The 27,219-nt window shown below is 53.4% G+C and overlaps 3 protein-coding genes across 6 annotated transcripts; 2 read left to right on the forward strand and 1 right to left on the reverse strand.

Moving 5' to 3' along the window:
- The first annotated feature begins 337 nt into the window (after positions 1-337).
- Positions 338-9,374, forward strand: ezh2 (enhancer of zeste 2 polycomb repressive complex 2 subunit). 3 transcript variants are annotated; one of them, XM_057012505.1, is made up of 20 exons: positions 338-510; positions 595-784; positions 1,884-2,007; positions 3,307-3,435; positions 3,503-3,622; positions 3,720-3,840; positions 3,960-4,139; positions 4,401-4,503; positions 4,633-4,796; positions 4,870-4,967; positions 5,042-5,279; positions 5,811-5,977; positions 6,156-6,291; positions 6,356-6,481; positions 6,551-6,729; positions 6,807-6,902; positions 7,008-7,089; positions 7,161-7,241; positions 8,047-8,131; positions 8,263-9,374. In XM_057012505.1, the coding sequence occupies exons 3-20, from the start codon at positions 1,891-1,893 to the stop codon at positions 8,321-8,323; spliced, it is 2,283 nt and encodes a 760-aa protein (XP_056868485.1). In that variant the 5' UTR covers positions 338-510; positions 595-784; positions 1,884-1,890; the 3' UTR covers positions 8,324-9,374. The 3 variants fall into 3 exon arrangements, with proteins under 3 accessions (XP_056868485.1, XP_056868483.1, XP_056868484.1); XM_057012503.1 differs by lacking the exon at positions 338-510 and having other exon boundaries at positions 756-1,145; XM_057012504.1 differs by lacking the exon at positions 338-510 and having other exon boundaries at positions 756-977.
- A 28-nt stretch (positions 9,375-9,402) lies between these two features.
- LOC130513650 (cullin-1) lies at positions 9,403-17,307 on the reverse strand. The gene is made up of 22 exons (XM_057012507.1): positions 17,062-17,307; positions 13,790-14,158; positions 13,533-13,707; positions 13,302-13,469; positions 13,168-13,221; positions 13,010-13,100; positions 12,774-12,937; positions 12,546-12,708; positions 12,336-12,466; positions 12,151-12,258; positions 11,963-12,069; positions 11,833-11,881; positions 11,617-11,748; positions 11,413-11,530; positions 11,243-11,319; positions 11,037-11,155; positions 10,851-10,956; positions 10,666-10,713; positions 10,478-10,560; positions 10,298-10,403; positions 10,110-10,223; positions 9,403-10,028 (listed from the first exon to the last, which is right to left on the reverse strand). The coding sequence occupies exons 2-22, from the start codon at positions 13,927-13,929 to the stop codon at positions 9,948-9,950; spliced, it is 2,334 nt and encodes a 777-aa protein (XP_056868487.1). The 5' UTR covers positions 13,930-14,158; positions 17,062-17,307; the 3' UTR covers positions 9,403-9,947.
- A 1,026-nt stretch (positions 17,308-18,333) lies between these two features.
- On the forward strand, positions 18,334-27,208 carry si:ch211-230g15.5 (polyhomeotic-like protein 3). 2 transcript variants are annotated; one of them, XM_057012501.1, is made up of 12 exons: positions 18,334-19,270; positions 20,312-20,870; positions 21,712-21,855; positions 21,983-22,075; positions 22,750-22,957; positions 23,622-24,653; positions 24,746-25,113; positions 25,190-25,355; positions 25,441-25,552; positions 25,622-25,742; positions 25,887-26,208; positions 26,529-27,208. In XM_057012501.1, exons 2-12 carry the CDS (start codon positions 20,331-20,333, stop codon positions 26,681-26,683), a joined length of 3,261 nt encoding a protein of 1,086 aa, XP_056868481.1. In that variant the 5' UTR covers positions 18,334-19,270; positions 20,312-20,330; the 3' UTR covers positions 26,684-27,208. The 2 variants fall into 2 exon arrangements, with proteins under 2 accessions (XP_056868481.1, XP_056868482.1); XM_057012502.1 differs by lacking the exon at positions 21,983-22,075 and having other exon boundaries at positions 18,339-19,270.
- Positions 27,209-27,219: the final 11 nt, after the last annotated feature.

The raw sequence follows: 27,219 nt of genomic DNA on the forward strand, positions 1-27,219 counted from the left end.
TCTTGCTGGTGTTTTCCATCTTGCAGGCTGCAACCAAGTTTTAATACGTGTGTTTGTTCACAACGTTATAGTTTGAGAGGTTCCCTCAAGTATATTAGGATCATGTTTCACACACACACACACACACACCACACACACACACACACACACACACACACACACACACACACACACACACACACACACAGTATCAAGCGTGCACGGTACATGTTTCATTGCAACTCGTATTTCCGACGTACGTAAACTCAACATAGACAAGGTGACGACGCCGAGAAGGGGGCGGGGCTAAACAAACTTGGCGACCCTTGCCTCCTGCGTCTATTATCGCCAAAGTAACGATACTAATCCACGCTAATGTCCTACTTGGACCAATTGGCGCTTGATTAAAATCCGAAAGACAGATATTTAGACAGTAAAAACGAATTACGTATAAAAATTGGTTTTCGGCTTGATATTAGGTACATGACATTTTATGTTGAATTGCTTATTGGTTAATGGCCACCAACGCTGGTAAAAAAAACGAAATGATGTTTGACTTTTATTATTTCAGCTGTCAAGCAGCATATTTAGCATTTTATTCGGTTGACACTACAGAGAACAAAGAGAACCGTCCACATGTCCCCCTTTCTGGACCCCCCATGCAGCTGTGGAGCTCATTGGTCGAAGATCCAACCAATCGCCGAGTACAATACTGAGAAGCTCTTCCATCGACCTCTGCGATTGGCTCAACCGTTTCGCGCCTCTTGAATCTGATGCGGCTGTAGTGGGCGGCGAATGTGAGACGGTGAGCAGTTTGAACTGTAGCTCTTCTGAGGCGGAAACAGTGTTTCGACAATATTTTAGAACAAATGTTGGAAATAATTTTCAAAATCGATATCTACAAATGTTGTACTTTTGGTGAAACGTCGCCTCGAACTTGAATCTTCGACGTGTCTTGTTTGCCGACTACCGGTAATGTGAAGCCGGTGTCGCTCAAAGTGAGTCGCTCCCCATACTGTGCTAAGTGCTAGCTAGCTATCGTGCTAACGTTACAGCTAGCCTGGATACGGAGACGGCTAATCCTCGACACAAAGGGCGACTTTGCCACTATTTATTATATCAACCCTAAATCGCGACGTTGGATGAGGACAGGACCTTTGGCGCAGGTAAGAGAGGGTGTCATTGCCGGTGTCTTTATTTCCAGCCTGTTCTATGTGATTCAAAAGACCCGGGTCTCGTCTTGACGCTCTGCGGATGCCCCAATCTTTGTTGACCGGCCAACTCTTAGCTAGCTCGCCAAGGCTTCGTGTCAAACATTGTACCGCTGTAAAGAGTTTAAGCTTCCGGTGTTAAAAATATCCCTGCGACCAGTTTTAGAAGTAAAAGAGCCCCAGACCCTTACAAACTAATGCAGCACACCGGGAGCATCATATAAAAGTTTGTGAGAGTTAAACAGTTGCATCTGGTTAGTGAAGGAATGTGTCTGACATTATTGTTACCCAGCTCTCGTGTTAATCCTGAAACTGTTTGAATGACTTTGTGATTCATTCTTGCCTTTCTTCCCCCAACGTGTGTCATTCGTAGAAGTTTATACAAGTGACTCGTCTCCGTCTGTTAAATGTTCAGGTGCTAGAATCCTAATAACTGTCAGGACTGTTTATCTTTCCTTTGTGGAAAGAAGCTCCACCTGGAGACACCTGCCCACAGGAGGCATGAAGCCATTTTACTGTGGAGGATTGTTCACCATTTTTCACCAGTAAACTGAGGTTAAGGAGATGCCTTTCCAGAATATGTATTAGATGTTCTCCTCTTCATGCTGCTGTTCTTTGGCCACAGAGCCGCTGCTAAAACCATCATTTCAGAGCCTCCGTCGCCATGGTGAGCATCTTCTTGTTTGGCTGCAGGGCGATCATGGTGCTGACAGGGAAGCGCTCGGAGAAAGGACCTGCCTGCTGGAAAAGGAGGGTGAAGTCCGAGTACATGAGGCTTCGCCAGCTCAAACGCTTCAGACGAGCCGATGAAATCAAGGTTTGGCCTCCAACCATAAAAACACTCAGTGCACAAACTCAGTTCTGAGTAGCAAAACTGGATTCTGAGTAACTTATTAGATCCTGTTCACACATTTGGGCTGGACAGTTTTTTTCAATAATCTAATTGCAATATTTTCCCTTAATATTATGATTGCGATTTAAAATCTTTTTTTATTAATATGAAAGACGGTTTAGTTGCAGATGAAAAGTTACTTTGAATTTAACAATTCTGCAATATATGCATATGTATATGGCTGATCTTGTCAGTAACATCACTCATATTTCATATTAAAGTGCAGGAAAGGTAAGATTAATCTTTAATAGTCTCACAATGGTGAAGAATCACCACCCACATGCAAGGTACAGGGGAAAAAAGAAAATTCAGGGACAATATTGGGGGTCTAGATGCAGGGAAAGGGTTAATGCAAGAAATAGAACTAACTACTGAGTACAGAAGGATATATATACACACACACGGGTGTAGAGACGTGTGGTTGTGCTGATTTAGTCGTGAGCGCGTACACTGTCTCACACATGTCGATTGAAGAGTCTGACTGCAGTTGGGCGGGTGTAACAGTCTGCTGCCCTGGAGGGGGTCTGTGTAGCGTAGCCCTCGAGTTAGCCAGCATCAGCTGTTGCCCACCTTCTCCACAGAGTCCAGAGAGCTTGGACAGGCTAGTCAGGAGGGTTGGCTCCGTCCTGGGCTCAGATGCTGCCTGCCCAGCAGGAACACTAGCAGATGGAGGAGGCAACCGCACCACCATAAAAGGTCTTGAGTGTCTCCTGCTCTCCAAAAGACCTCAGTCTCCTGAGTAGGAAGAGTCAGCTTCCTAAATGTCCGTATTGTGGGACCTGTCCAGTTTATTGTCATGTAGGTGGTCACCCTCTCAACGTTGTTGCCTGCTGAAGCCCAGCACCACCTCCAGGGTTGATCTGGAGATCCACAAAGTTCTATATCGGTCCTTCGTCTCCTCGTCATCTCCGTCGGTGATGAGGCCGACAATCACAGTCGTCAGAGAACTCCTGCAGGTGGGAGGTGAAGGAGCTGTGGGTGTCTGAGGAGTAGAGGGTGAACAGGGATGGAGCCAGAAAGCACGGAGGAACACACCAGTATAATGCTGCGTTTGTCCACAGGGGAGATTTTATGATAGAAGTGGACCAGATTCTTTCTTTTTTTTCCTTCAACTTTCTGCCGGCTTAATGTGACGGCGCTGAGACGATCGCTGCACATCTGTTGGTAAAATATTCCACAAACAGCCTGTGAGGTCTCACCGTTTTATTCTGACTCTTCTCTCAGAGCATGTTCAGCACCAACCGGCAAAAGATCGTGGAGCGAACTGATATCTTGAACCAGGAGTGGAAGACCAGGCGAATCCAGCCAGTTCACATCATGACATCCGTGGGCTCGTTGAGAGGCACCCGGGAGGTGGGTGCAGCCGTGTTGGGGCGTCTCTACGGGTGGACGCGTGTTCTGACTGTGGGTTTGTCTCCAGTGTACGGTGGACAGCAGCTTCTCGGAGTTCCCCAGGCAGGTTATCCCCCTGAAGACCCTGAACGCTGTGGCTTCAGTCCCAGTCATGTACTCCTGGTCGCCCCTGCAGCAGAACTTCATGGTGTGTGAGAACTTGGAACCTTTTCACTGAGTAAACACAGGACTTTACTGTTGGCAGTGGTTGATGGGTCCGCTGGTGGTTGTGTTCTAACCATCAGGTAGAGGACGAGACGGTGCTTCATAATATTCCCTACATGGGAGACGAGATCCTGGACCAAGACGGTACTTTCATCGAAGAGCTGATAAAGAACTATGATGGGAAAGTGCACGGAGACAGAGGTGAGGACTGGGAGCAATGGCTAATATTTGGTCCTATAGTTGTGATTGGCAGCCAGAAAACATCTGGATCTCTCACAATCCTGCTCAAAGTGCCCAAATCCTCTTTTTTTATTGTACAGAATGTGGCTTCATCAACGATGAGATATTTGTGGAGCTGGTGAACGCTCTGGCCCAGTACAGTGACAACGAAGATGACGAAGAGGAGGAAGAACACGACTACAAGGTGGACAAGCTGGAGTTGTGTGACAGTAAGGAGCGTCCAGAGGACACCCGCAAGGACGTGCTCGCCACCAGCGAGAGTGAGTCCAACGACAAACAAAACTGTGTAGAAGAGAGAAAGTCGTCCTTTGCTACATGAAAGGCTTTTCTTTCTTTTCTTCAACTCAGATCTCCTCTGCGAGCTCATTCAGCAGAGCTGCAGAGGGAAATTTCATCCTTTCTATTTTCTGTACATGCAGCAGAAGTGAGCATCAAGCTGTCCCTGAGCCTCTTCCTGTCCCTCGTCCCGTCCCCGTGTGTGTGTGAGACATGTCCTCTGATCCGAGTGTGTTTGTATTCAGGCCGCACCGGCGCTGACGGCAAGAAGTTTCCTTCTGAGAAGATCTTTGAGGCCATTTCTGCCATGTTCCCCGACAAAGGCTCAACCGAGGAGCTCAAAGAGAAGTTAGTGTCCTGGTTTAGGGCTGTTGGAGTCGTGCTGTGGTTGAACAGATCACTTGTGATGGAAAATGATGCACAATGTCCTCACAGAGATAGGAGTACGAGGGTGTGTGTGTGTGTGTGTGTCGTCAGGTACAAGGAGCTGACGGAGCAGCAGCTGCCCGGTGCGCTGCCCCCCGAGTGCACGCCCAACATCGACGGTCCAAACGCCCGGTCGGTGCAGCGCGAGCAGAGCCTGCACTCCTTCCACACGCTGTTCTGCAGGCGCTGCTTCAAATACGACTGCTTCCTCCACCGTGAGTCCCAGAGCCTCGGCGCCGAACCCCCGGGAGATAAGGTCCGCACCACTGATCCCGGCTCTGATTTCAGCTTTTCACGCAACCCCCAACACCTACAAGCGCAAGAACCTGGAGAACCTGGTGGACAGTAAACCCTGTGGCCTCGACTGCTACATGTACCTGCTACAGGTGAGCAGGTGACCCGCCTGCTTAAAGCCTGTGTCTGCTCCTGTCCTCACTGCTGGGACGCTCTCGCCGCTCAGGACGGGATCGCCAGCGAGTATCCAGCCGGGGGCCTCGCCGAGCGGGCCAAGACCCCGTCGAAGCGCGCGGTCGGCCGTCGCCGCGGACGACAGCCGAACAGCAACAGCCGGCCCAGCACGCCCACCGTCTCCTCGGAAACCAAAGACGCCGACAGCGACCGCGAGGGCAGCAAGGACGACGAGCGCGAAAACGACAAAGACGACGACTACAAGAAGGACGAGAACACCAGCAGCTCAGGTGCTTTTGATCGCTACACTCCTGTAGGGTGGTGCAGCCACAGGTGGATCCAATGTGGATCCTCTGTGGTTCCTCTCTGGATCCAATGTGGATCCTCTCTGGTTCCTCTGTGGATCCAATGTGGATCCTCTGTGGTTCCTCTCTGGATCCTCTCTGGTTCCTCTCTGGATCCTCTGTGGATCCTCTGTGGTTCCTCTGTGGATCCTCTCTGGTTCCTCTCTGGATCCTCTCTGGTTCCTCTGTGGTTCCTCTCTGGTTCCTCTGTGGTTCCTCTGTGGATCCTCTCTGGTTCCTCTGTGGATCCTCTGTGGATCCTCTCTGGTTCCTCTCTGGTTCCTCTCTGGTTCCTCTGTGGTTCCTCTCTGGTTCCTCTCTGGTTCCTCTCTGGATCCTCTCTGGTTCCTCTCTGGTTCCTCTCTGGTTCCTCTCTGGTTCCTCTGTGGTTCCTCTCTGGTTCCTCTCTGGTTCCTCTCTGGATCCTCTCTGGTTCCTCTCTGGTTCCTCTCTGGATCCTCTGGTTCCTCTGTGCAGAGGGGAACTCGCGGTGTCAGACTCCCGTGAAGATGAAGCTGAGCGGCGAGGCTGAAGCGGTGGAGTGGAACGGAGCAGAAGCCTCCCTGTTCAGGGTTCTGATCGGCACCTACTACGACAACTTCTGCGCCATCGCGCGGCTCATCGGAACCAAGACCTGCAGACAGGTGAGTTGGTGGCCGCCGTCACCTGGAGCGCGCCTCCAGGATTCAAGGCTGTCGCGCTCCAGGATTCAAGGCTGTCGCGCTCCAGGATTCAAGGCTGTCGCGCTCCAGGATTCAAGGCTGTCGCGCTCCAGGATTCAAGGCTGTCGCGCTCCAGGATTCAAGGTTGTCTCCCCTGCAGGTTTACGAGTTCCGGGTCAAAGAGTCGAGCATCATCGCTCGGGCGCCTGCTGAGGACGAAGACACCCCCCCGAGGAAGAAGAAGAGGAAACACCGGCTCTGGGCCACTCACTGCCGCAAAATCCAGCTGAAGAAAGGTACCAGAACCGGAGTCGGTGTGCCGTTCCAGCCTCTTTCCTGACCCGTTGTGTCCCGCTGCAGACGGCTCGTCCAACCACGTGTACAACTACCAGCCCTGCGACCACCCCCGGCAGCCCTGCGACTCCTCCTGCCCCTGCGTCACCGCCCAGAACTTCTGCGAGAAGTTCTGCCAGTGCAGCTCCGAATGTAAGAGGCGTTCCCGCCCGCTCCGGCCCGGTTTCTGCAGCCTTAACAGCCCCCTCCGCCGGTCCGCAGGTCAGAACCGCTTCCCCGGGTGCCGGTGCAAAGCCCAGTGCAACACCAAGCAGTGTCCCTGCTACCTGGCCGTGAGGGAGTGCGACCCGGACCTGTGCCTGACCTGCGGCGCTGCGGACCACTGGGACAGCAAGAACGTGTCCTGCAAGAACTGCTCCATCCAGAGAGGAGCCAAGAAGGTACCGGACCGCAATAAACGGGCGCCGCCGCCGCCGCCGCCGCCGCCACGAGTCTCATCTGAACTTGTGGATTTCAGCACCTGCTGCTGGCGCCGTCCGACGTGGCGGGATGGGGAATCTTCATCAAAGAGCCGGTCCAGAAGAACGACTTCATCTCCGAGTACTGCGGAGAGGTACGCCGCCGCCGCCGCCGGGCGCCGTCTGCTGGGCGCCGCCGCCGGGCGCCGCCCACGGGGGCGTGTGGGTCCTTCTAATGTCCCTGGTTTGTTCTCGTGCAGATCATCTCTCAGGATGAAGCGGACCGCAGGGGGAAGGTTTATGACAAATACATGTGCAGCTTCCTGTTTAACCTCAACAACGGTAACGCGCCGTCACGCAGAGTCGCACGGCAGAAACGCACCCGCTCACCTTAAAACCTTTCTGCGCCTCAGACTTTGTCGTCGACGCAACGAGGAAAGGCAACAAGATCCGCTTCGCCAACCACTCCGTCAACCCCAACTGCTACGCTAAAGGTAACGCGGCTGCGCTAAAGGTAACGCGGCTGCGCTAAAGGTAACGCGGCTGCGCCGCTCGGTCGGGCGCCGCTCCGCTCAGTCAGATGCTGCTCCGCTCAGACGGGGCCGCTCCACTCAGTCAGATGCTGCTACGCTCAGACGGGCGCCGCTCCGCTCAGTCAGATGCTGCTCCGCTCGGCGGGCGCCGCTCCGCTCAGTCAGATGCTGCTACGCTCAGACGGGGCCGCTCCGCTCAGTCAGATGCTGCTCCGCTCGGTCGGGCGCCGCTCCGCTCAGTCAGATGCTGCTACGCTCAGACGGGCGCAGCTCCGCTCAGTCAGATGCTGCTCCGCTCAGACGGGCGCCGCTCCGCTCAGTCAGATGCTGCTCCGCTCAGACGGGCGCCGCTCCGCTCGGTCGGATGCTGCTCCGCTCAGACGGGCGCCGCTCCACTCAGTCGGATGCTGCTCCGCTCAGTCGGATGCTGCTCCGCTCAGAGGCGCCGCTCCGCTCGGTCAAATGCTGCTCCGCTCAGACGGGCGCCGCTCCACTCAGTCGGATGCTGCTTCGCTCAGTCAGATGCTGCTCCGCTCAGACGGGCGCCGCTCCGCTCGGTCAGATGCTGCTCCGCTCAGACGGGCGCTGCTCCGGTCAGACGGGCGCTGCTCCGCTCAGTCAGATGCTGCTCGGTCAGAGGGCGCTGCTCCGCTCAGTCAGATGCTGCTCCGCTCAGACGGGCGCTGCTCCGGTCAGATGGGCGCTGCTCCGCTCGGTCAGATGCTGCTCCGCTCAGCATGTTCAGGGGCTCTGCTCTGCTCCGCAGTGATGATGGTGAACGGAGATCACAGGATAGGAATCTTTGCCAAGAGAGCCATTCAGACGGGCGAGGAGCTGTTCTTCGACTACAGGTCAGTGCTGATCGATACTGGATCCATCTGCAATATTATTGATCAGAGGCCAGTGATGTTAAAACTGCCTGTTTTAGTACGTGACAACACGTGTGTGTGTGTGTGTGTGTGTGTGTGTGTGTGTGTTGCAGGTACAGTCAGGCTGACGCCCTGAAGTACGTTGGGATTGAGCGTGAGATGGAGATCGCCTGACTGAATGATGCCTCCTGATTGATGACACAAAGGCCTTACACACACACACACACACACACACACTGTCTCTCACACACACACACACTGTCTCACACACACACGTGCACCACATTCTTCAGGAAATCTTGAGAATGACTCAAAACTTCAGGAAAACTTGGAATACTCAAAGTTTTGATGCTGTTTCTTTTCTTTTAACAACCTTTTTGTTCATTCGAGCGTCTCAGTTTCGACCAACGAACCTTTTCGAGATGAAACATCAGGGACCAACGTTTTGGACCGGACGGAGCCGCGTTCACACGTGCACTGATTTCTGTCCTCCAGACCGGTGGGGGGGGCTCTGATGTCAAACCCCTCTTTACCCCCAGGGTCCCATTTTACCCATGATGCACCTGCTCTCAACGACCCTCTGGGGGTAAATCGTGAGCTGGACCGACCCCGATGCACCACAGTGCATGTGTGAAAGTGGCTGTCGTGCACGTGTCCCCAATCACTGCCACAACCTGTGCTGGCATCGGAGTTCAAATAATGTTCACGTGAAATTTGTGGGGGGGTTTTCCCCTCATTTTATTTAAAAGGTCACATTAAAACGTCAATGAGCGCTTGAGAAATGTGAGTAAATGTCAAGTTTATTGGACGTGAAGCTGCCGGGCCGCAGGAAGTGATGTCATCAGGTGAAGGTCGCATTCAGCAGAATCACAGCGGCTTATTTATTTGGAAGTTATTTTTAGCACGAGCCTAAAGGTCAGGTGGGGGCGGGGCCGACCTTTCCTGTGGTGCCTGGAACACCTCCGTTCTCGCTCGTTGGTCTGAACTTCCTGTCCAAACGTGGTCAAACTCGCCCTCAATGGAAATTTACTTCCTGTGGTTCAGGTGAAGAGTCAAATGTTGTATTTTATAACGACGAAGCTGAATATTTGTAGATTTTGTCCGGATCTTCAGGTCATTTTTCAAGACTTTTAATTTCCTGCAACAACATGGTGCTGATTTTGTAAAAATGTTTACAGGGATTTTGTTTCTGTGACAATAAACATATCTATCTATATATATAAAAGCTGCAGCGTTTGGACAGAATCGAGAGGTTAGAGAAATCTTTCCTTATTTTTATTTATCACACATTTAGAAAATGAAGCACACTATACAAATGTCCACTGTTCGGTAATGAAACGCCTCCTGGACAAACCAAAGACAATTCGCCCGTAACGAAGCGCCGCGGCCGCGGTGACCGGCTGCCTCCTCGCTGCAGTTGATCGCTTTTACTTCAGCCGCCCGGTCGCTCGACTCCTCTCTCGGATGTTTTGTGGTCGCCGTGGTTGCAGGTAGGCAGTAGCATGCAGAAACCTTTGGATGCGGCTCTCCTCTGATTGGCTAATTCATCGCCGTCGCGCCCCCTGGTGGTTTATTTACAGTAAGACAGGGAAGAGTTTCAGTCCTACAGATGGGACAGGACGAGCGGGGCTTCCCAGTCTCAACAGCAGGGGGCGTTCCAGGAGAAACCCCCCCCCTCCTGGCAGGTTGGCTGTCATCAGCTCCAACATGGCCGCCACTCAGAGGGATCCTCACTTTAACTGACATAATTTAAAAAGAAAAAAAACAAAATAAAGAAAAGGGGAGCTTGCAGCAGCGTTCAGGCCAGGTAGCTGTACGTGTCTTTCTCGCCATCCACTCGCTCCAGGTACTCTTTCTCTATCAGGATGTCGATGCATTTCTGTCCACCGGAGGGAGACAACGCGTTAGAGCACAACCCGGCGACTCGTGTTCCACGGCTCGTTAGTTCGGCGCCGGTTACCTTGATGACAGGAACTCTGGGTTTGAATCTCGATGACAGCTGGTTCAGAACCTCTGCCAGGAGCTGCTGATGCTTCAGGACCTTCCTCATCTTCATGATCCTCACAATAGCAGCCTGCAAGCAAACAAAGGCCATTTTAAAGGGTTAGAACAGCCAGAGGATGCACGGACAGAAGGGAACCCGTTCACCTGTATGAGGAGTTTCCGATCCTCCTCGATGTTTTTGTGAGTCGTTTCCTGTTCCTGTTTCTGCTCCGTCTTCATGGGGACGTTGATGTTCACCCTCAGCTTCTTGCTGTCACCAAGACAGACGCCAAATTCAACAAAAAGGCTTCTCTCCGATCGCGAGAGCCACAAACCATCGCTTACTTCTTATATCCCAGGAAGAGCTTGATGACGGTGTCGGGTTTAAAATCGATTTCATCCACGTTGGCGTTCTCATCCTCCATCACCTGAACAACACACATTGCTGCATCACTGGAGGCTTCCTGGGTTCTCTGGGAAACCGGCTCATATTGATCTGGTGCCACCAGGACGAGAATCGGACTGAAACTTACCAGCAGCTTGGATTTTAACAGAATCTGGAGAACTTGAATCAGAATGTCCTGAAAACAGAAAATATCCGTTCATTCGCCACAGAAATGAAAGGAGACCTCACGAAGCTTTAAAAATAAAGCTAAACCTTGTTCCGAGCTCAATGACATCATCGTGTGTGTGTGTGTGTGTGTGTGTGTGCGCTCACAGTTTTGATCTGTGTACTGTCGGTGAGCTGCTGGACGGTGTAACTGTCCTCGGTGTTGTACTGCAGCAGGATGGCCATCTGGAAGGTGGAGGCCTGCAGCGTGTACCTGAAACACCAACCGGCGTGGGCTGTTTAGACGCTCCGCCACCAGGGCGGCGCTGTTCCGACCCCAGAGCGGCGTCCTACCTGTTCTTGAAGCAGTTTGTGACCAGCTCTCCTTTGGACAGGTGGTACAGCCACGTCAGCTTCCTGCCGCTGTGTCTGCTGGCGTAAAACGCCGTGAAGCGCTGGTAACTTCGCTCCAGCTGCAGAGACACGAACCCAAAACACGCCGTTAGTGAAGAGGAGTTCTGGTGTCGTGCGGGTCCAGACCGGTTATGACAGGGTCTCACCTCAGAAGGCAAAGCAAAGGTGCAGGACTGCTGGAAAGGCCACGACCCAGAGCTCAGGACCTGGATACTGAAGTCCACTGAAACACAGTTTCACGCATGTTAAAACAAAAGGTGGCGAGCGCGTCGGCGCCGCCACACACACACGGCTGAACACGCACGAGTGCACGTACGGTCCAGGGGTTCCGAGTTGGTGAGGTGCTTCTTGAACTGCTCGTTCAGGTCTTTGCTGACGCCGATGTCCTGGAACATTCGCTGCAGTTTGGACGTGTACTCGAAGCCGCACGCTTGCTGTTGGACGAGGACAGGCTGAGCTGCAGAAACGTGCACGTGCACGTGCACGTGCGCGTGTGTGTGTGTGTGTGTGGGACTCGCACCTTGAGCTTGGAGATCATGCTGGCCTCCGCGTCGTCACTGGCGCTGTTCTGATGCACCAGGCGTTTAGCCAACATCTTAGCGTAAAACTTCTGGAAAACATCTTTGTCCTCGATGTACTTGAACACAACCATCTGCAAGAGCCGACGCCGTTCAGGACTAAAGCCCCGCCCCCCCCGGGAGGAGGCCTCGCCCCGGCCGCCTACAAACCTACTCACCACTTGGTTGAGCGTGTCCTCCAGTTCCGCCTCTTCCGGGTTTTTCGAACTGCGGGTGAAGGAGAAGCAAAGTTGCAGAACGGCGGCGGGGGCGGAGCTGGGGGCGGAGCTGGAGCGGCGGCGGACTCACCTCTTCTTCAGCAGAGAGTCGCAGTAGCGGGCCAGCAGCTCGGGGGACTTGCTGGAGGACTGCGCCATCCTGGTGACGGCGTTGTTGTTGATGAAGCGCCCGCACGCCTGCAGACAGAGCGACCATGGCGTCAGAGCGGCCCGGCCGGAGGCGCCGGGCTCTGCGGGGGGGGGGGGGGGGGCACTGACCTTGTCTAGAGCCGCCACGAAGCCGGCGTCGTTGTTGAAGGCGGACATGACCAGCGCGTTGTACTTCTTATGGACGTCCAGGGTGGTCTGCACGTACACCTTGGGGTCCTGGGGAGAGACGGCGTGGGTGAGACTCGTGGGGGGGGGGAGGGGGGGTGAGACTCGCTCCCCAAAGCTGCGCCTACGTTGAGCGCCGCCTCGCCACACTTCTCGATGGCGGCCAGGCCCTGGTTGTGGATGTGGGTCTCCAGAAGCTTCTTCAGTTCTCCCAGCCCGTCCGTGATCCGCGACACCAGGTTGTACATGCGACCCAGATCTGAGGACGGACGGCGTCGCCGTGGTTACCGACGCTTCAGCTGTCACCTCGAACGAACGCCGCCCCGGTGGCTTTTTACCTTCGTTCTTGTCGGCGTCCAGAAGGTTCTGGAACTCGGTGTGGAAGATCTCCAGGTGTTTCTCGATCAGGACCTGCTCGCACTTCCTGGCCAGCTCGTCCTGAGTGGACTCGTGGAGGTAGACCTGCACGCGGCGCTGCTCCTCCAGCAGACGGGCCTCCGCCTGAGGACAGAGGGACGGTTTGGGTCCCACGGAACCGGCAGGTGCGGCTCCATGGCAACAGTTACCTTCTTCATGTACTCGGTGACGGGGTTCTGCTGCAGGAACTCGGTGCTCTCCCGGGTGTAGAAGCGCTCCGTGTCGGTGAGGAACTGGCACTCGAAGTACTCCTTGTAGACGGAGAGCGTCGGGCCTTTGGCGAAGGCGTCCTCTTCGTTCAGGCCCAGCTCGACTGAAACACGACCCGGCAATTATTGATTATTGATCCCTGACGTCGGCTGACGATCAGTCCACGTGGACCCACCGTAGGACTGGACCACCCCGCTGATCAGCCTGGTGTTGATGGTCTCGCCGTTCCGCTCCCTCTCGATGAGCTTCAGCACGGCGTTGGTGACCTGCAACAAAGACGGCGCCGTCAGTCGCCGTGACGACGGCGCGGACGTGCGGCGCCGCGGCCCGGACGTACCTGCTTGTTGAGGGGCGGAACAAACACTCCCTCCAGGTGACCAGAGCCAGCTGTGGGGAGAGGGGGGGGACAGAAGAGGTTAAGACGGTGACGCGCCCCGGCCGCTGCCGCCTAGAGCAACGAGACTCACGGAGTAGATCTCGTAGATCCCTTTGCGGCCCTCGTCGCACTCCCGTCTGACCCAGTGGCGGTTGAGGTAGGCACAGATCCCGTTGAGAACCTTACTGGAGAACCGGTAGTCTTCCCACTGCTGCGTATAAAACTTCAACACACACTCGTCCATCAGGTCCTCGCCATCCTGCCGGGAACAGGGAGGTTAGAACCAGGAACCATCTGCCGCGGGTCCCTCCCACGGGCTCACCTTCAGCAGGCTGGTCAGATAGTTCTTCAGGAACTCTTTGAGTCGCTTGTAGAGCTCCAGGCCCACAAACTGGGCTCCGCCGGGAGTGGAGGACTTTTTGGAGGGTTTGGCCGGAGGCGCGGAGCCTCGGCCCTGGCTCGACTGGTGGACGCTGGTACAATAATTATATACATGTCTGGAGGGGAGGATAAGGATCACGGCGGTCGCCATGGAGACCAACAGACACCTACTGACAACAGGGAGCATAGAGTGGATACGTGTAGAGCTCCATGTAGCGCGACTTGGCCATGCTTTGCCGCGTGTACACCTGCTGGATACCAGCCCGCAGGTCGTCCCAGATCTGGTCCAGACCGATCTGTCTGAGTCCATGAGGGTTCTGGGTCCTGTTGGACGACATGCTGGAGCCCCTTATGGCCTCTCTCCTCTCCCCTGAGCTACCGTTCCTGCTCCGGTGAGCGTGGGCCCGACCGGATCCGCTCCTCCTCAGTTTGTTCTGATCCCGAGTGGCTCTGACCTCAGAGTGTGCGATCCATCTGGCAGGAGGCGTTCAGGAGGGTGGTCGGTTCCAAGACAGGATGCAGTCCCGCTCTGCAGCCTGGGTGGTGCCGTCGGACTCACCAGCTGACCTACGGGGGACAGAACAACGCCTGATGTCTTTGATGTCTTTGATGTCACGCCTTTGACCCAGGACTGTTCTCATCCGCTCTCAGCTGGACCAGGACGCGGGCCAGACCGTGACGTCGGTCCAGCTAATGACAGATTAGTCCACTTTGACACCTCGGTCTCACCGCAGAGGCACAAATGCCCCTGAGCCTCTGGGTGGGCGTCACACCCTGAGAGGAGCCCAAGGACAACGTGGAGGTCTGGTGGACCTGAGCAGCCAGACAAGGCTCTTCAGGAGACCCGGCCCGGGCTCCGTAACAGCAGCGCTACCTCAGGTGATTCAGCAGTTTCTATGGCAACTGGGGCAGACAATACCTCCAAGTAGGCATTGAAGAACGGGGAGGCAGAGAATAAGGTGCCCTTCACAGCAGGAGGTAGAAGGTGGGGGGACATGGCAGCTCCCTCAGCAGGAGCGCGTGCACGTGCACGTGCACGACCACACACCTGCCTACTACGACTGAGCACAGGTTCACCACAACACTTGGCACCCGAAACAGCAAAGTAATCCGAGTACAGGCAGAGAAGAGGAGGATGCTGGGGGGGGAGAGAGAGAGAGATGGAGAGAGAGAGAGACATAGAGAGATGGAGAGAGAGAGAGACATGGAGAGAGAGACCTAGAGAGACAGAGAGAGAGAGACATAGAGAGATGGAGAGAGAGACAGAGAGAGAGAGAGAGAGAGCAGTGCTCACTGGGAAAAGCTCTTCTGACCCAATCTGATTACGCCAGACTCAACAACCTCTTACCCTACATTTAAATCAAGCCCAGCAAAATACAAACAAGCTCGTGCGCGTGTTGCTCAAGACTGAGCGGCTCCTGCACGGTCTGGGTCAGAGGAGCAGAGGTTCTGATCCCTGCAGATCGGGTCACAACCTCCAGGGCAGAGCCGACAGGACGGACCGGGGTTAACGCCAGTTCCCCCCCCCCCCCCAGGAACCAATGCAGCCACACACACACACTCATTATTACCAACACACACAGATATCTCCGACTGCCTGGGCCCATTCAGGTCCCAACAGACCCAACTTTGTTACCTACACCAAGGTGATCTTCTGGATCACTATATTGGTGCACAAACAGGGGGTCCGATGATCCACCAGGTCTCCGAGTGTTGGGTCGGAGGGAGGAACGCAGACCCGTCCCACAAAAACATCCCATCCGTGCACGCCGAGGGAAACGGGGACGGTTTCTACCCAGGTTCACAGGGTCGTCAACGGCGACGTTTCCACGGATCCAACGGTCACTAAAGGTCTATAAAGGAAGGAACTACGGGTCCGAGCGACGGCTGCCGAGCGTTCCGGCTGAAAGACCAAAGACAGGAGTGTTCACACACACTCGCCTCACGTTCAACATAAATAAGGTCACACGGATTCCTTTACAGTGCACGACGCGCTCGTATTTTTGGAAAGAAACGCTCCAACATCCTGGAACCCCTGGAGACAGACGGGGCCATTAAAGTCCCTTAACAACTTCCAGGAAACACACACACACACACACAACAATGTGCAGGTGTGTGTCTGCACGGTGTCACTGCACGTGCAGGTGTGTACTTACAGTAATGCACACGTGCACACGTTTAAATACGCGCTGGCCTCTCAGAGAGGAGCCTCAGTTATTCTGTAGGGGGGGTCCACAACAGTAGGGATCGGTGATCCATAGGTGATTGATGGGATCAATAACCCACCGATACACACCGCGTCCTCCGACCACAGGGCCAGATCGGTCTGACCGGTCCAAAGTCTCCATCTAGAAAATACTTGATTGATATTTTATTAATTGATGGGTTTGATACAGATCATTTTGTTGATTAGATACAACAGGAATAACATCGTCAAGGTTAACTATTATAGCCGATTTACAAATTAGAACTAGTATCACACATTAAAAACCTAGTTCAGAAACTACAGACGTGGTTCATCCGCATATTTATCGTACATTAGAAATGTTCCCCCTCAATAATCATCATAATTAACCAGGCTAACCAACCACCACCATCGTAATTAACCAGGCTAACCAACCATCACCATCATAATTAACCAGGCTAACCAACCACCACCATCGTAATTAACCAGGCTAACCAACCATCACCATCGTAATTAACCAGACTAACCAACCATCACCATCATAATTAACCAGGCTAACCAACCATTACTGCACAAGGGTGCATGTTATTGATGCAGACTAAGTTACACAGGATAAATAATGCCTCCAACACAGAACAGAGCAATTAACTACAGTTTTAATGCTTTTTTTTCCTGATTTAACTCAGAATTTACAGTGTTGGATTCCTGAATCTGGCACGAATCACAAGGTTTTAGTCCAAAACCGTGGACGGTTGACCCACGATTAACTAGCCAATGAGTCGTGGTCGCCCAAAAACAGCCACTACAACCACCGCAGTCAAAGCCTGGAAGTTGTTGGCCGACTGTTTTAGAAAATACACGTTGAGAGAATCCTTGCGAACTGGTTCCGACACTGCTACGCAACACTGTTAGCATCAATAGCTACTGAGGCTCGGTTAGCCGCTTAGCTTGTGAGCAGCGTTAGCCCGACAGTCTAGAGCAGGGTGGACTTAATCTAAGATAGTAGAAACTGTTCGATTACCACAAACGATACGCATAAAAAACAATGGGTGGTATTTTTAAGACAAAGATTTTTCCTGGCCAAGCAAACGAGACTGATCAGAAAAGACGAATTACCTGTGTTGTTGGTGTAAAATGGCAGCCTAGCTTCTGAAGCTGCTCTATAATGAGTCAGGAAAACATTTTGCTAGCCATTTAGCATTAGCCAGTTAGCTGTAGGCTAAATTGTCCGGACAATCAATCTCCCGCTCAGGTTTACGTATACAAGCCTTAAATGTGTTCTTACCATTTTAACGCGGTGGCCGTCACTTTATAATCGCGTTAAATCTCTGATTCGAGGCCAAAGATCCGTTTTCACCACCGCCTTCTGTCTGAACGTTTATGTTTTTGGCGTTGGACCGCTAACTGCGACCGCTGTGCTTCGTTCGCACAAAGATCAGCACCGACACACCGAATCATGCTACCTTTACTTGCCCACGGAAATGTGTCTCACCCGTCGCTACCAGAACAAACATGACCAGAAAGTAGTACACTTTTTTTGTTCTCACAAGCGTTTCCACGAAGAAAATGTCATTCAGAAATGACCGCCCTAGATATGTTTTATATATGTATATCTCACATGGACACAACTGAAAACCAAAACGGAAGACCTAAAATCCCCATAACCCGTGAATGCATCATTAGCGTCACAGAACGGGATTTGAGTTTTGGACTACAAACATGGCGGCCGACAATAATCAGCTGCTTTTGCCACAAATAACGTAACTTTTTTAAAAAAAATGTAATAATATAACAATATAATTATTACTATCTGTTACAAACTAAGTGCCCGCTTCCATCTTTCCAACAGCGAACTCACAATTTTATTTAAAAAGAAAAAGTCAACTACACATAAGATTTAGGTTTTACATATCGTTTAATTCTGCCCGGCATCTTTCTATACCAAATAATTCACGTGCATTTTTATTGCTGCTGCAGCAAATGTGACCTCGGTTAGTATGTGCATGTAGTATTTGCAAGTGGACTTTTCTGTTCAGCCAAAAAGGAATTGAAGTATATTTGCTTTGCTTTTAATTCAGATGTAAGTCTTGGATTCCATCGATACAGTATTGATCAGTCTAAACATTAGAATGTAGTCACTTCACATAAGAATAAAGGAATGTTTGTGGTGTAGCTTTTGTGGGAGGGGGGTTAATAATGATGCGCACATTTCCAGTCTGTATACAGTGTAAATGCTCCTGCGTCAGTTTATGGTTTTTACAGGAAAACCAACTATTCCATCAATCAGTGTTCAACCTCAAGCTTCTAAGAGCAAAAGGACACTTCACTCCAAAAGTCGAGTCATTCCGTTCTTTTCCACACGATACATTTGATTTCGCTTCCGGTCCCTTGACGCAGGTTCAAGCGTGACGCAGCACAACGTTTGCTGACAGCAGCTGAAGCCAAAACATCCGATTGCGCAGATCAGATGACCACATGCACGTGACAGCAGTGTAAAAGTGCGAGAGGATCCCCATCAGGATCGTTATTGATCCGTCATTATGTGGAGCTCAATGTTGCGCTGATGACGCCACTAATGAGCTTAACATGCTCCACTAATGCATGAACATTAGCAAATGACAGAGACAAATACAAAACCCCATAAAAGACTGACATTAACAATGCAGTCGTTTATTATTTCTGCTGTTATTGCTAATAATTAGTACTGTAATAAAGCGTAAAACTATTATTTAGTCATTATTAAGCAGTGTCACCGTCATATTATGTTGGGGAGGAAGTGAAATGGAGCCTAGAGGCGGATCTCCAACGGGTTGTAATGATGAACTGTCCGTTTCCGTGTGAAATATTTTAGTTCCTACAACGAGTGCATGAACACGCGTGCGTGCGGCTGCAGCCTGCATCATGAAGAGTCCTCCTGAGCTCTGAGTGGTGCTGTCTCTCCTCTCGTCTTCCTCTCAGCTCTGCCTTCCATTGCGTTCCTCCACCAGCGGAATAACCAGGCCCCTCTGAGCCGGAGCTCGGTGGCCCCGAGCTGCGCTCATTGCCCTCGCGGACCCAGTCAGCGTGACGGCGGTGACGCGGCGGACGGAAGCGCCCCTCCGACTGCTGGATTTGCGGGGGAAATAACCCAGAAATGTGATGAATTCCTCTACAAGGTGCGACACACGCAGCAGCCCATGCTTGTCCCTACGAACGGGCCCGTTGTGCGTCGCAGCCGCGCGTGCGAGCGCTTCTGAAGGCAGGATATCACAGGTGAGGCCGGCGGAATAATTGCATGGCGCGGGTGGAGGTGGTGCGGGGAGGGTGACGCGCGCTCCAGCGCGGTGCTGTGCGCTGTCAGACGAGGAAGTGGGGCTTTACACACGCCCATTTCTGCCCGTCGAGCCTGTCGAGAGCAGCTCAGGAAGACGCGCAGCACACTTCAGCAACATGCGGCAGCCTGCGGGGGGACGGGACCGGGGCTAAACAGCAGGACGACGCCGCATTCGGGAGGGGTAAGTGCGCGTGGAGGCTCCCGCACAGCACCAGGGACATGACAGGCGAGACAGATGTCGGGATGGGGAGAGGAGGCCCGTCTCCATCCCTCCCTCATTGCGCTTCGCCTGTTTGTAGCCGTGGACACCGACGCGCCCCCGGAGCGTCCCGCACTTCCTCGTGTCGGGGCCGTAAACGCGCTGCGGGCCAGATGTCAGCGTCTGGCACCTGTGTGCGTGCGTGCGTGCGTGTGTTACCAGTGCAGCCGGCAGTTTGCATCGCGTGTGAGCCACCTGCCGTGTACGGAAGACGAGTTACTGCCACGTTTAGAACCGGTCTCGCTGAACTGGTGAATCACTGCGGGGCCAAATTCTCCTGACGCATTTACCCCCGAGGGGCAAAGTGTTCTGGAGGCTTCTGCTGCTGGGAGCAAACGTCACGGGGGGGTTCTGCTGGCCCTCCTCTACTGCGGTGGATCCTGGACAAAACAAGACATTTAATCTAATGAATAATATGATCAGAATGGATAATAAAACTATTATAGTCGTAATTACAGACCAGAGCAGAAAATGTGTGGTATTGCTATTATATAGCTACACACACACACACACCACACACACACACACACACACACATATTTATACTGCATTTCAAAACTGCTGCATTAAAAACAAGCTTCAAAGTTAATCTTGCAATAATAGTCTGTTCATCTTTGTAATTAACAGATTATTACCCAGTTATAACACATATTGAATGTAGGGTTACAGGAAAGGTTAATGATAATGGACGGGGAAGGAATAGTGATTAGATGTGAGCAAAGTTCTGGTTTCCGGAGGGAATTTGACCTCCCAAAGATCAAAGCCCATTGATTTTTATCCTAAATTCCTTTGATAATAAAGCCGCCTCCTGTTGCGCAACCTTGGGGTTCCGCTGCCTATTTTGGATCCTTCTCCGTGGCTTCGTGGAGGTTTGAGCCGCTCCTTTTTTACCGTTGAAGGTCGGGACTCTGCAGACCGCCTGATGCCTGATCGCGTCTAATATTGTTCTGAAATCCTTCCCAGGGTTCTGAAGCATTGAAGGATGGACAAGGAGCTGGTCCAGCAGAGCCAATCAGAACACAGAGAGGCTGCAGGTGGACCCAGCACGCCTGACTGCTCCGCCCCTTCCACCCCCAACCCCCCCAGGCTCACCCCCAACCCCATGCTGCTGGACTCCCCTGCCCCCACACTGACCCCCAGCACATCGTCCCCGCCCCCCCCGCTCACCCCTGCTCCCTCCGTGTCAACGATCAACACCCCCAAGATGCCGGGGACCACGGCTGCGTCTCCCCACATCCTCATACCGTCTCCGCCCAAGCTCACCTCCACTGCAGGGCCTCCGCTCCGAACGTACTCCCGCTCCCTCCTCACCTCTCCCACAGGTGTCCCCAAGACTCCGCCCACAACGCAGTCCCCCGCCCTGCTGCCCCTTCCGTCCTCCTCCTCCTCCTCCTCCTCCTCCTCCTCCTCCTCTTTATCTGTAGCCAGCACCACCAGCCTGACCAATGGGAGGCCTGCTCTGATGTCATCCTCCTCTCCAATCACACCCTTCCACACACCAGCCAGTCCACCTGGCAGACAGGTAACAGCCCTCCCTCCTTCCTTCCTTCCTTCCTTCCTTCCTTCCTTCCTTCCTTCCTTCCTTCCTTTTTATAACCTCCTCAGAGGGAGGTCACGCCACAGCCAGCCAAAATAACTCAATAAGTTCTGGATCGATTTTAAGAAAAATGAATGAAACAAGGAATGTGCTTAAATAGTGGTGATTTCCCAGATTCCTGATATTCCAAATATCAAATTCAAGGTGCTTCAGTCATAAAACAACCTGCTGTATTATTGTACGACTAGATGGAGGTCTGTGATCTTTGATCTGAGTTTTGTCTTTAATCCTGATGAGATTTCAGCCAACTAATGTCATAAATCCTCTCCCCCCTCCTCTCCTCTCCTCTCCTCCTCTTCTCTCCTCCCTCTCTCTCTTCTCCTCCCCTCCCCTCCCCTCCTCTCTCCTCTCCTCTCCTCTCCTCTCCTCCTCTCCTCTCCTCTCCTCTCCCCTCCTCTCCTCTCCTCTCCTCTCCCCTCCTCTCCTCCCCTCCTCCTCTCCTCTCCCCTCCTCCTCCCCCTCCCCTCCTCCCCCTCCCCTCCTCTCCTCTCCTCCCCTCCTCTCCCCTCCTCTCCTCTCCTCTCCCCTCCTCTCCTCCCCTCCTCCTCTCCTCTCCCCTCCTCTCCCCTCCCCTCCCTCCCCTCCTCTCCTCTCCTCTCCTCCCCTCTCCCCCCTCCTCTCCTCTCCTCTCCTCTCCTCTCCTCTCCTCTCCTCTCCTCTCCTCTCCTCTCCTCCCCTCCTCCCCATCTCCTCCCCTCCCCTCCCCTCTCCCCTCCCCTCTCTTCCTCCTCTCCTCCCCTCCTCCTCCCCTCCCCTCCCCCACCAGGTACAACCCTGTGGGCATGTCTGGTCCTGTCTCAGCCATCACAGCCTCTCTCCTGTCAGACAGAAGGTTTCCCAGCAGACTTTGCTTCTAGGAAAAGGCCTCAGAGGATCTGGCCCAGACCAGGTGCTGCTCAGGGCTCAGATGGTAAACAAACACACACACTGACACTTCCACGGGTCTCAATCGTGCACAGCAGCACACACGAATCACGTGATGGAGCTTGTATCCCTGCTGCTCTTTCTACTTCCTGTCTGTTCTCTTCCTTCTGCAGCTAATTCTCACCTCTGCCATGCGACCTGCCTTGTGTTCTTCCTCCTCCTCCACCTCCTCTTCCCCCCCCTCTTCTAACCCCGCCTCCACCCAGGTGAGCAGCTGAACAGGCTCCTTCTTCTCTCTCCTCGCTGCTGCTTTCCTCTGCTCAGAGTAAAATTTCACCATTTACATGTGGTTATAAACAACTAGTTAATAAAACGGTGACACCTGTACGAAGGACTGAAATATCATTGCTCAAGGGCCCCGGTGCTACGGTAACCATAACAAATGCAATAGTCTAACTTTTACTGCAGTCACACTGAAATTAGCTCCAGTTATTAGGCTGTTGGAGCCTGAAATCTGCTGCAGAATCTCTTCTTCTCTGCAGAAGCTGAACCACGGTGCTTCACGAGCTGTATATTAAAAATCCCAGATTGGTGGGATTTTCCAAGCTCGGCATCCTTCGCGTTCAGTATGTTTCCGTTAAATATTGTGCAGCTCCGGGACGAGACTCTCTGGCCTTCAGGGATCAGCCTGTTGACAGGAGGTCCAGTGACCAAATCAGAACATGACAAACTGGGACATGGACGTCATCGGGCAGGACGCCTTTTCATGCCCGCGTCTTGCTAATTTTCCGGGGCCATTTGCAGGGTCATTCGCCCCAGGAGGAAATGCCATGACCCGTTCACAGTGGCAAAAGGACCCGCGTCGACCTGGGATAAGGCTAAACACGTAAACACTGATCTTATAAAGTTGTGAAACTGATCATTTTTGTTTCTTTTGCAGCGTCAGAACCTCACTCTGAGGCCTCCTCCCCCCGGGACGCTCAGCATCCCCCCGACCCTTCGCCTCAAGAGTTCCTCCTTAGTTCCGCCACCCCTCTCGCGGCCCCACACGCCTCTATTCCCTCCGCTCAGACCACGACCTCCACCCAGCACCACGGCAACGGAGAGCCTCACCCAGCCCAGCCGCCATCTTTCCGTCCCACCTCCAAGTAAGACCATTATCACCTGCTTCATTCCTGAAACACAGAAGTAACACGCGAGTTGGAACCAAAACCCTCAAGTCCTCCAGCAGGGCAGCACAGACGCCACCATGATCCTTCTGAGCAGCTGCACTAACCTCCACTGGATCACTCCAGAGCACCCTGACCTGCAGTTACCGCCTTCAGACCACTAGGGGGCGGCCTATTGTTTTATTGGTGGCATCTACAGAGTGATGATGTGGCAGATGTGAGACTTGAAGCATCGAGACTTTTCTAGTTTATAAAGCCAGTAAAAAGAATAATGGAGGAAGAGATATAGGGTTTGCTTCTTCCTCAGGTTGTTCAGCATCTGAGTGATGAATGAAGGCCAGTTTGGACATTATTTTTAGAATCAAGAACAGATAAATGAACCCACGCACAGCGAGCAAAGCCCGGCGGGAATTCCACACTAGCTTGTCTCACCTTGTGAGACATTTGATCAGTTACAGGTGATCCCACACTGGTGGTTACGCTATTAGCATAAAGAGAAGCTCATCTGTCAACAGCAGATGATGTTTGGATCCGACCGTCTAGAACTGAAGCTTGGTTGTGATATTAACCTGCAACTAGTTCTTTAATAATGTTTTGTGGTTACGTGACGGCGCTCTCGCCCTCTTCTCTCCCTCCATGGCAGCTCTTTACTCTCCGGTCCGAGCCGTCCCTCTCCGGCCCAGGCTTCACTCTCCAAATGGCCACAGACTGACTTCACCCCGGCAACTCTCAACCTTTCAGCCTATCGCGGCCTCCCTCGCCGCCAAGCCGCTGGCCGGACCGAAGACCTGTCCGTTATCTCACGCCGTGCTGGGGAGCAGCCAATCGCAGCGCGGCTCTCTGCCCGTCAACGCCCCCCCAGAGTTTGAGCACCTGCCGTCTGCGGCGAGGCAGCTGCAGATCATCGCTCTGTCTTCGGGCCGGCAGTCGCAGTCGGGTCAGAACCCCCACCCCCTGCAGTCGTTGTCTCACATAACGGAGCCACCAGAACCGCCCTGTCAAAAGAGGAAGAGCTCAGGGGGTGAGGACGGGCTTCATCTTGCCCCAGAGCCGCCAAAGAACGCCTCTCCCATTCCATCACCACCTTCTCTCCTCAGCCCAGCATCTCCTCTGAACCAAACTGCTCCTCAAACACAAACTACAATTCTAAAATGTGACGCGCAGGAGCAACAGGAGAAGGTTCCCGGGACGAGCGCGTCGATCGGAGGTCAGGGGAGCGCGGAAAAGGACAAAAAGGTGGGGAAAGACGACGGCGGAGAGCAGGGGAACGAAGAGGCTTCGGCCCAGAAAGAGGAGGCGCGCGGGGAGCGTGCGGCGGAACGGAAGGACGAGGAGGTCGGGGAGGAGGAACGGATGAAAGTGACAGAAGAAGGAGAGAGCGTCGCGGAGAGTTCCGGAGTCCAACGTGGCGAGGATGAGGAGACCGCTATGGACCAGTCTGACAGTCCGACCAGTCCGACTCCTCAAAAGTCCCAGGTCTCAGTTCCTGTTCCGACACCAGAGGCGGCAACGGACTCCAGCAGGGAACCAAAACCCATCCTGGGACAGGCGGCTTCAGGCCCAGGTCTGGGCCCGGAGGTCCCCCTCCAGCCTCAGAGACCTGGGTCTCAGCTGGACCAGCCGGTCAGTCAGGAGGACTGCGAGAACATGTCAACGCAGTCCGACAACCACTCAGGTAACCTCGTCCATCATTATTTCGTTATGTTCCTCGTTAACCGGCTCGCTCACAAACCCGACCCGCCCGCTCGCTGTCTTTGCTCCTCCCAGCTTTGTCCAGCCTCTCGTCTCAGTCTCCCCCGGCCTCACCCTCCCTCACCCCCTCGGCAGAAAGTGTGCCACCCCTGCTCCCCGCTCTCACCCCCAACCCGACCGACCTCAGCCTATCGCAGCGCGACGACGCCCAGAAGGTCGACGACGCCCAGAAGGTCGACGACGCCCAGAAGGTCGACGACCCGTCGGGGGAGGATCCGCAGCACGTTCCAGAGACGGAACCGCTCGGCCGGTCAGAACACGAACCCGAGACCCTCGGCAAGTTGAGTGGCGCCTGGGAGCCAAAGGCGTGGCCGGAGGGACGGCAGGTTCTGACTCACCTGGTGGACGGGTTTGTCATCCAGGAAGGTCTCCAGCCTTTCCCCGTGAGGACACGTCTCCTTAAGGTTTCCACCTCAGCGCCACAGACGCGTTTTAAACTGCGCCTCTTGAATCCTACAGGTGAACCGCTCGTCTCTGTTGGTTCCGGGAGAGGTGACCAAGCCACAGGAAGTGAACGGGACCAATGGGAGCGCGGCATCGCCTGCGCCGGAAGCGCCGAAGCAAACGGATCCTTCCAGCGACTCGGAGCAGGACGAGGCGGGAGACACGGACGAGTCCGTGACCAGTAAGAGTCTGAGCAGCTTCTCCCGTCGCCGACGTTCAAGCGGCGGTTTCGGAAACTAACGGTGTTGGCGATGTTTGTGGTGGAGGGTCGGTTCACAGGGATCGGACGGTGCTGCACTGCCAGTTCTGCGGAAAGAGAGGCCACGCCCACAATTTCATGCGGTCCAAGCGCTTCTGCTCGACTTCCTGCGCACGCGGGTGAGACGGAAGCGGCATCCGTGGCGGGAGATTCGAGCGCCGCCTCAACTGTCCATCTTCTCGCTGCAGGTTCAACGTCCGTCTGACGAAGGGGCTGCGAGCGCTCAGCGCCGGCAGCCGGGCAGAGAGGCCCCGCCCAGCCCTGAACAGGGCGGAGTCTGTCCCTGGGAAACCACTGTTACTAAGACTGGTACAGACACCAAATTAACTCACCTATAAAGCTCATTAACATGCCGATTTATCTTCCCACCAACTGTTTAATGTGGTCATTTGAAAACAAGTGAAATAATGCTGAGGGTTTTTTTGTTCCGCCATGTTTCCTGGTTTCCTGCAGCCTCGTGACCTCTGGAGCGCTGGCCGTCGGGAAAAGGAGGGTAAGGACAAGATGGCGGCTGTGGAGGAGGAGGAGGAGGAGGAAGAGGAGGAGGAAGAGGACATGGAGGAAGGAGACGAGGAGGAGGAGGAGGACGATGACAACGACAGGGAGGAGGACGGAACCGTTGCCATGACGGCCAGGATGGAGCATCAGCCAACGGAAAGGGTTCGGAGGGCGTCGGCCCCGGCCATGATAGCCACAACGCCCACGACCACCTTCAGACCCGCCCCCTCCCAGTGGAGTGTGGAGGAAGTGACGGCCTTCATCACCACGCTGCCAGGTAGGTCGGGGACGGACGGACGGAATCAACCGAAGCCCGGAGGAACGTTTACGGCCCTCTGACACAAAAAGACGAAAGGGTGACGGAAAAGATATTTTAGAGAGAGACTCAACGGCAGCGTTGATTCGTGTGGCCCTGGCGAAGCTGTGACATCATAAAAAGAGAGGTTAAAGTTCAGAAAACGTTAAGTTAAATTAAATTTAAGGCTACTTTTAAAACACGGGGACATCCTGAAATACAAAGGTATAATGAGGATAAGCAATTAGACAGTTTATTAACGATAATGTTGAAATGTGTGTGGTTTTTCTCGACGTTTCCAGGCTGCAGCGACGTCGCCGAGGCTTTCCGACTGCAGGAGATCGACGGCCAGGCTCTGCTGCTGCTGACGGAGGACCACCTGATGACCAGCATGAACATCAAACTGGGACCAGCGCTCAAGATCTGCGCTCACATCAACTCCCTGAAGAACCAATGACAGTGAGCAACGGGCCCGAGGAGGCGACTGGGCGACAAAGACGAAAGGACAGACGGACGAAAAAGCCGACGTCCGGGAGGGGAGAAGCTCAGAGACTTGGTCGTTTAGGAGGCTGAGAAGATCGATGCTGACGGAGGTCCAGATTTCACCTGTAGCAGGAGAGCATTTTTGTATCTTTGTGAATATTTTACATCCCACTAGAGTGTAAATTTGAAGCTATTTCATGAAGGATTTTGAACATTTAATATATAAAATTTGTCTATTTAGTTTTTTTAGACTGTGACGTCAACGACAAATATATCAGTAGCTAACATAACCGGTGTGTGTAAAAACAAGGATAATAACGTAGACTTTGTAAGTGCTCAATGAGAATTTAATGTTTTATATCACTATACTCTGGACAACCTGTCTGTGGATCAAAACGACAAAATCGCTATCACGGTGGAGACTGGTGTCTTTTATCGTCACATTTTTATGGTATCCTGCTTGAAATTATTTAATAAACGAATAAATACACACGGTGAATCGCCTGTTCT

The sequence above is a fragment of the Takifugu flavidus genome, chromosome 17, assembly GCF_003711565.1.
Source record: "Takifugu flavidus isolate HTHZ2018 chromosome 17, ASM371156v2, whole genome shotgun sequence".
Classification (NCBI taxonomy): domain Eukaryota; kingdom Metazoa; phylum Chordata; class Actinopteri; order Tetraodontiformes; family Tetraodontidae; genus Takifugu; species Takifugu flavidus.

Coding starts and splice junctions, on each gene's coding strand:
- LOC130513650 (XM_057012507.1), bottom strand. CDS start 13,929: ATGTCGTCCAACAGGACCCAGAACCCTCATGGACTCAGACAGATCGGT. Junction 11,320..11,412: donor CAACTCGGAACCCCTGGACC/GTACGTGCACTC, acceptor ACTGTGTTTCAG/TGGACTTCAGTATCCAGGTC. Junction 10,224..10,297: donor ATCGGAAACTCCTCATACAG/GTGAACGGGTTC, acceptor GTTTGCTTGCAG/GCTGCTATTGTGAGGATCAT.
- si:ch211-230g15.5 (XM_057012501.1), top strand. CDS start 20,331: ATGGACAAGGAGCTGGTCCAGCAGAGCCAATCAGAACACAGAGAGGCT. Junction 25,553..25,621: donor TCGACTTCCTGCGCACGCGG/GTGAGACGGAAG, acceptor TTCTCGCTGCAG/GTTCAACGTCCGTCTGACGA. Junction 25,743..25,886: donor AACCACTGTTACTAAGACTG/GTACAGACACCA, acceptor GGTTTCCTGCAG/CCTCGTGACCTCTGGAGCGC.
- ezh2 (XM_057012505.1), top strand. CDS start 1,891: ATGGTGCTGACAGGGAAGCGCTCGGAGAAAGGACCTGCCTGCTGGAAA. Junction 3,436..3,502: donor CGTTGAGAGGCACCCGGGAG/GTGGGTGCAGCC, acceptor GTTTGTCTCCAG/TGTACGGTGGACAGCAGCTT. Junction 7,242..8,046: donor CCCCAACTGCTACGCTAAAG/GTAACGCGGCTG, acceptor TCTGCTCCGCAG/TGATGATGGTGAACGGAGAT.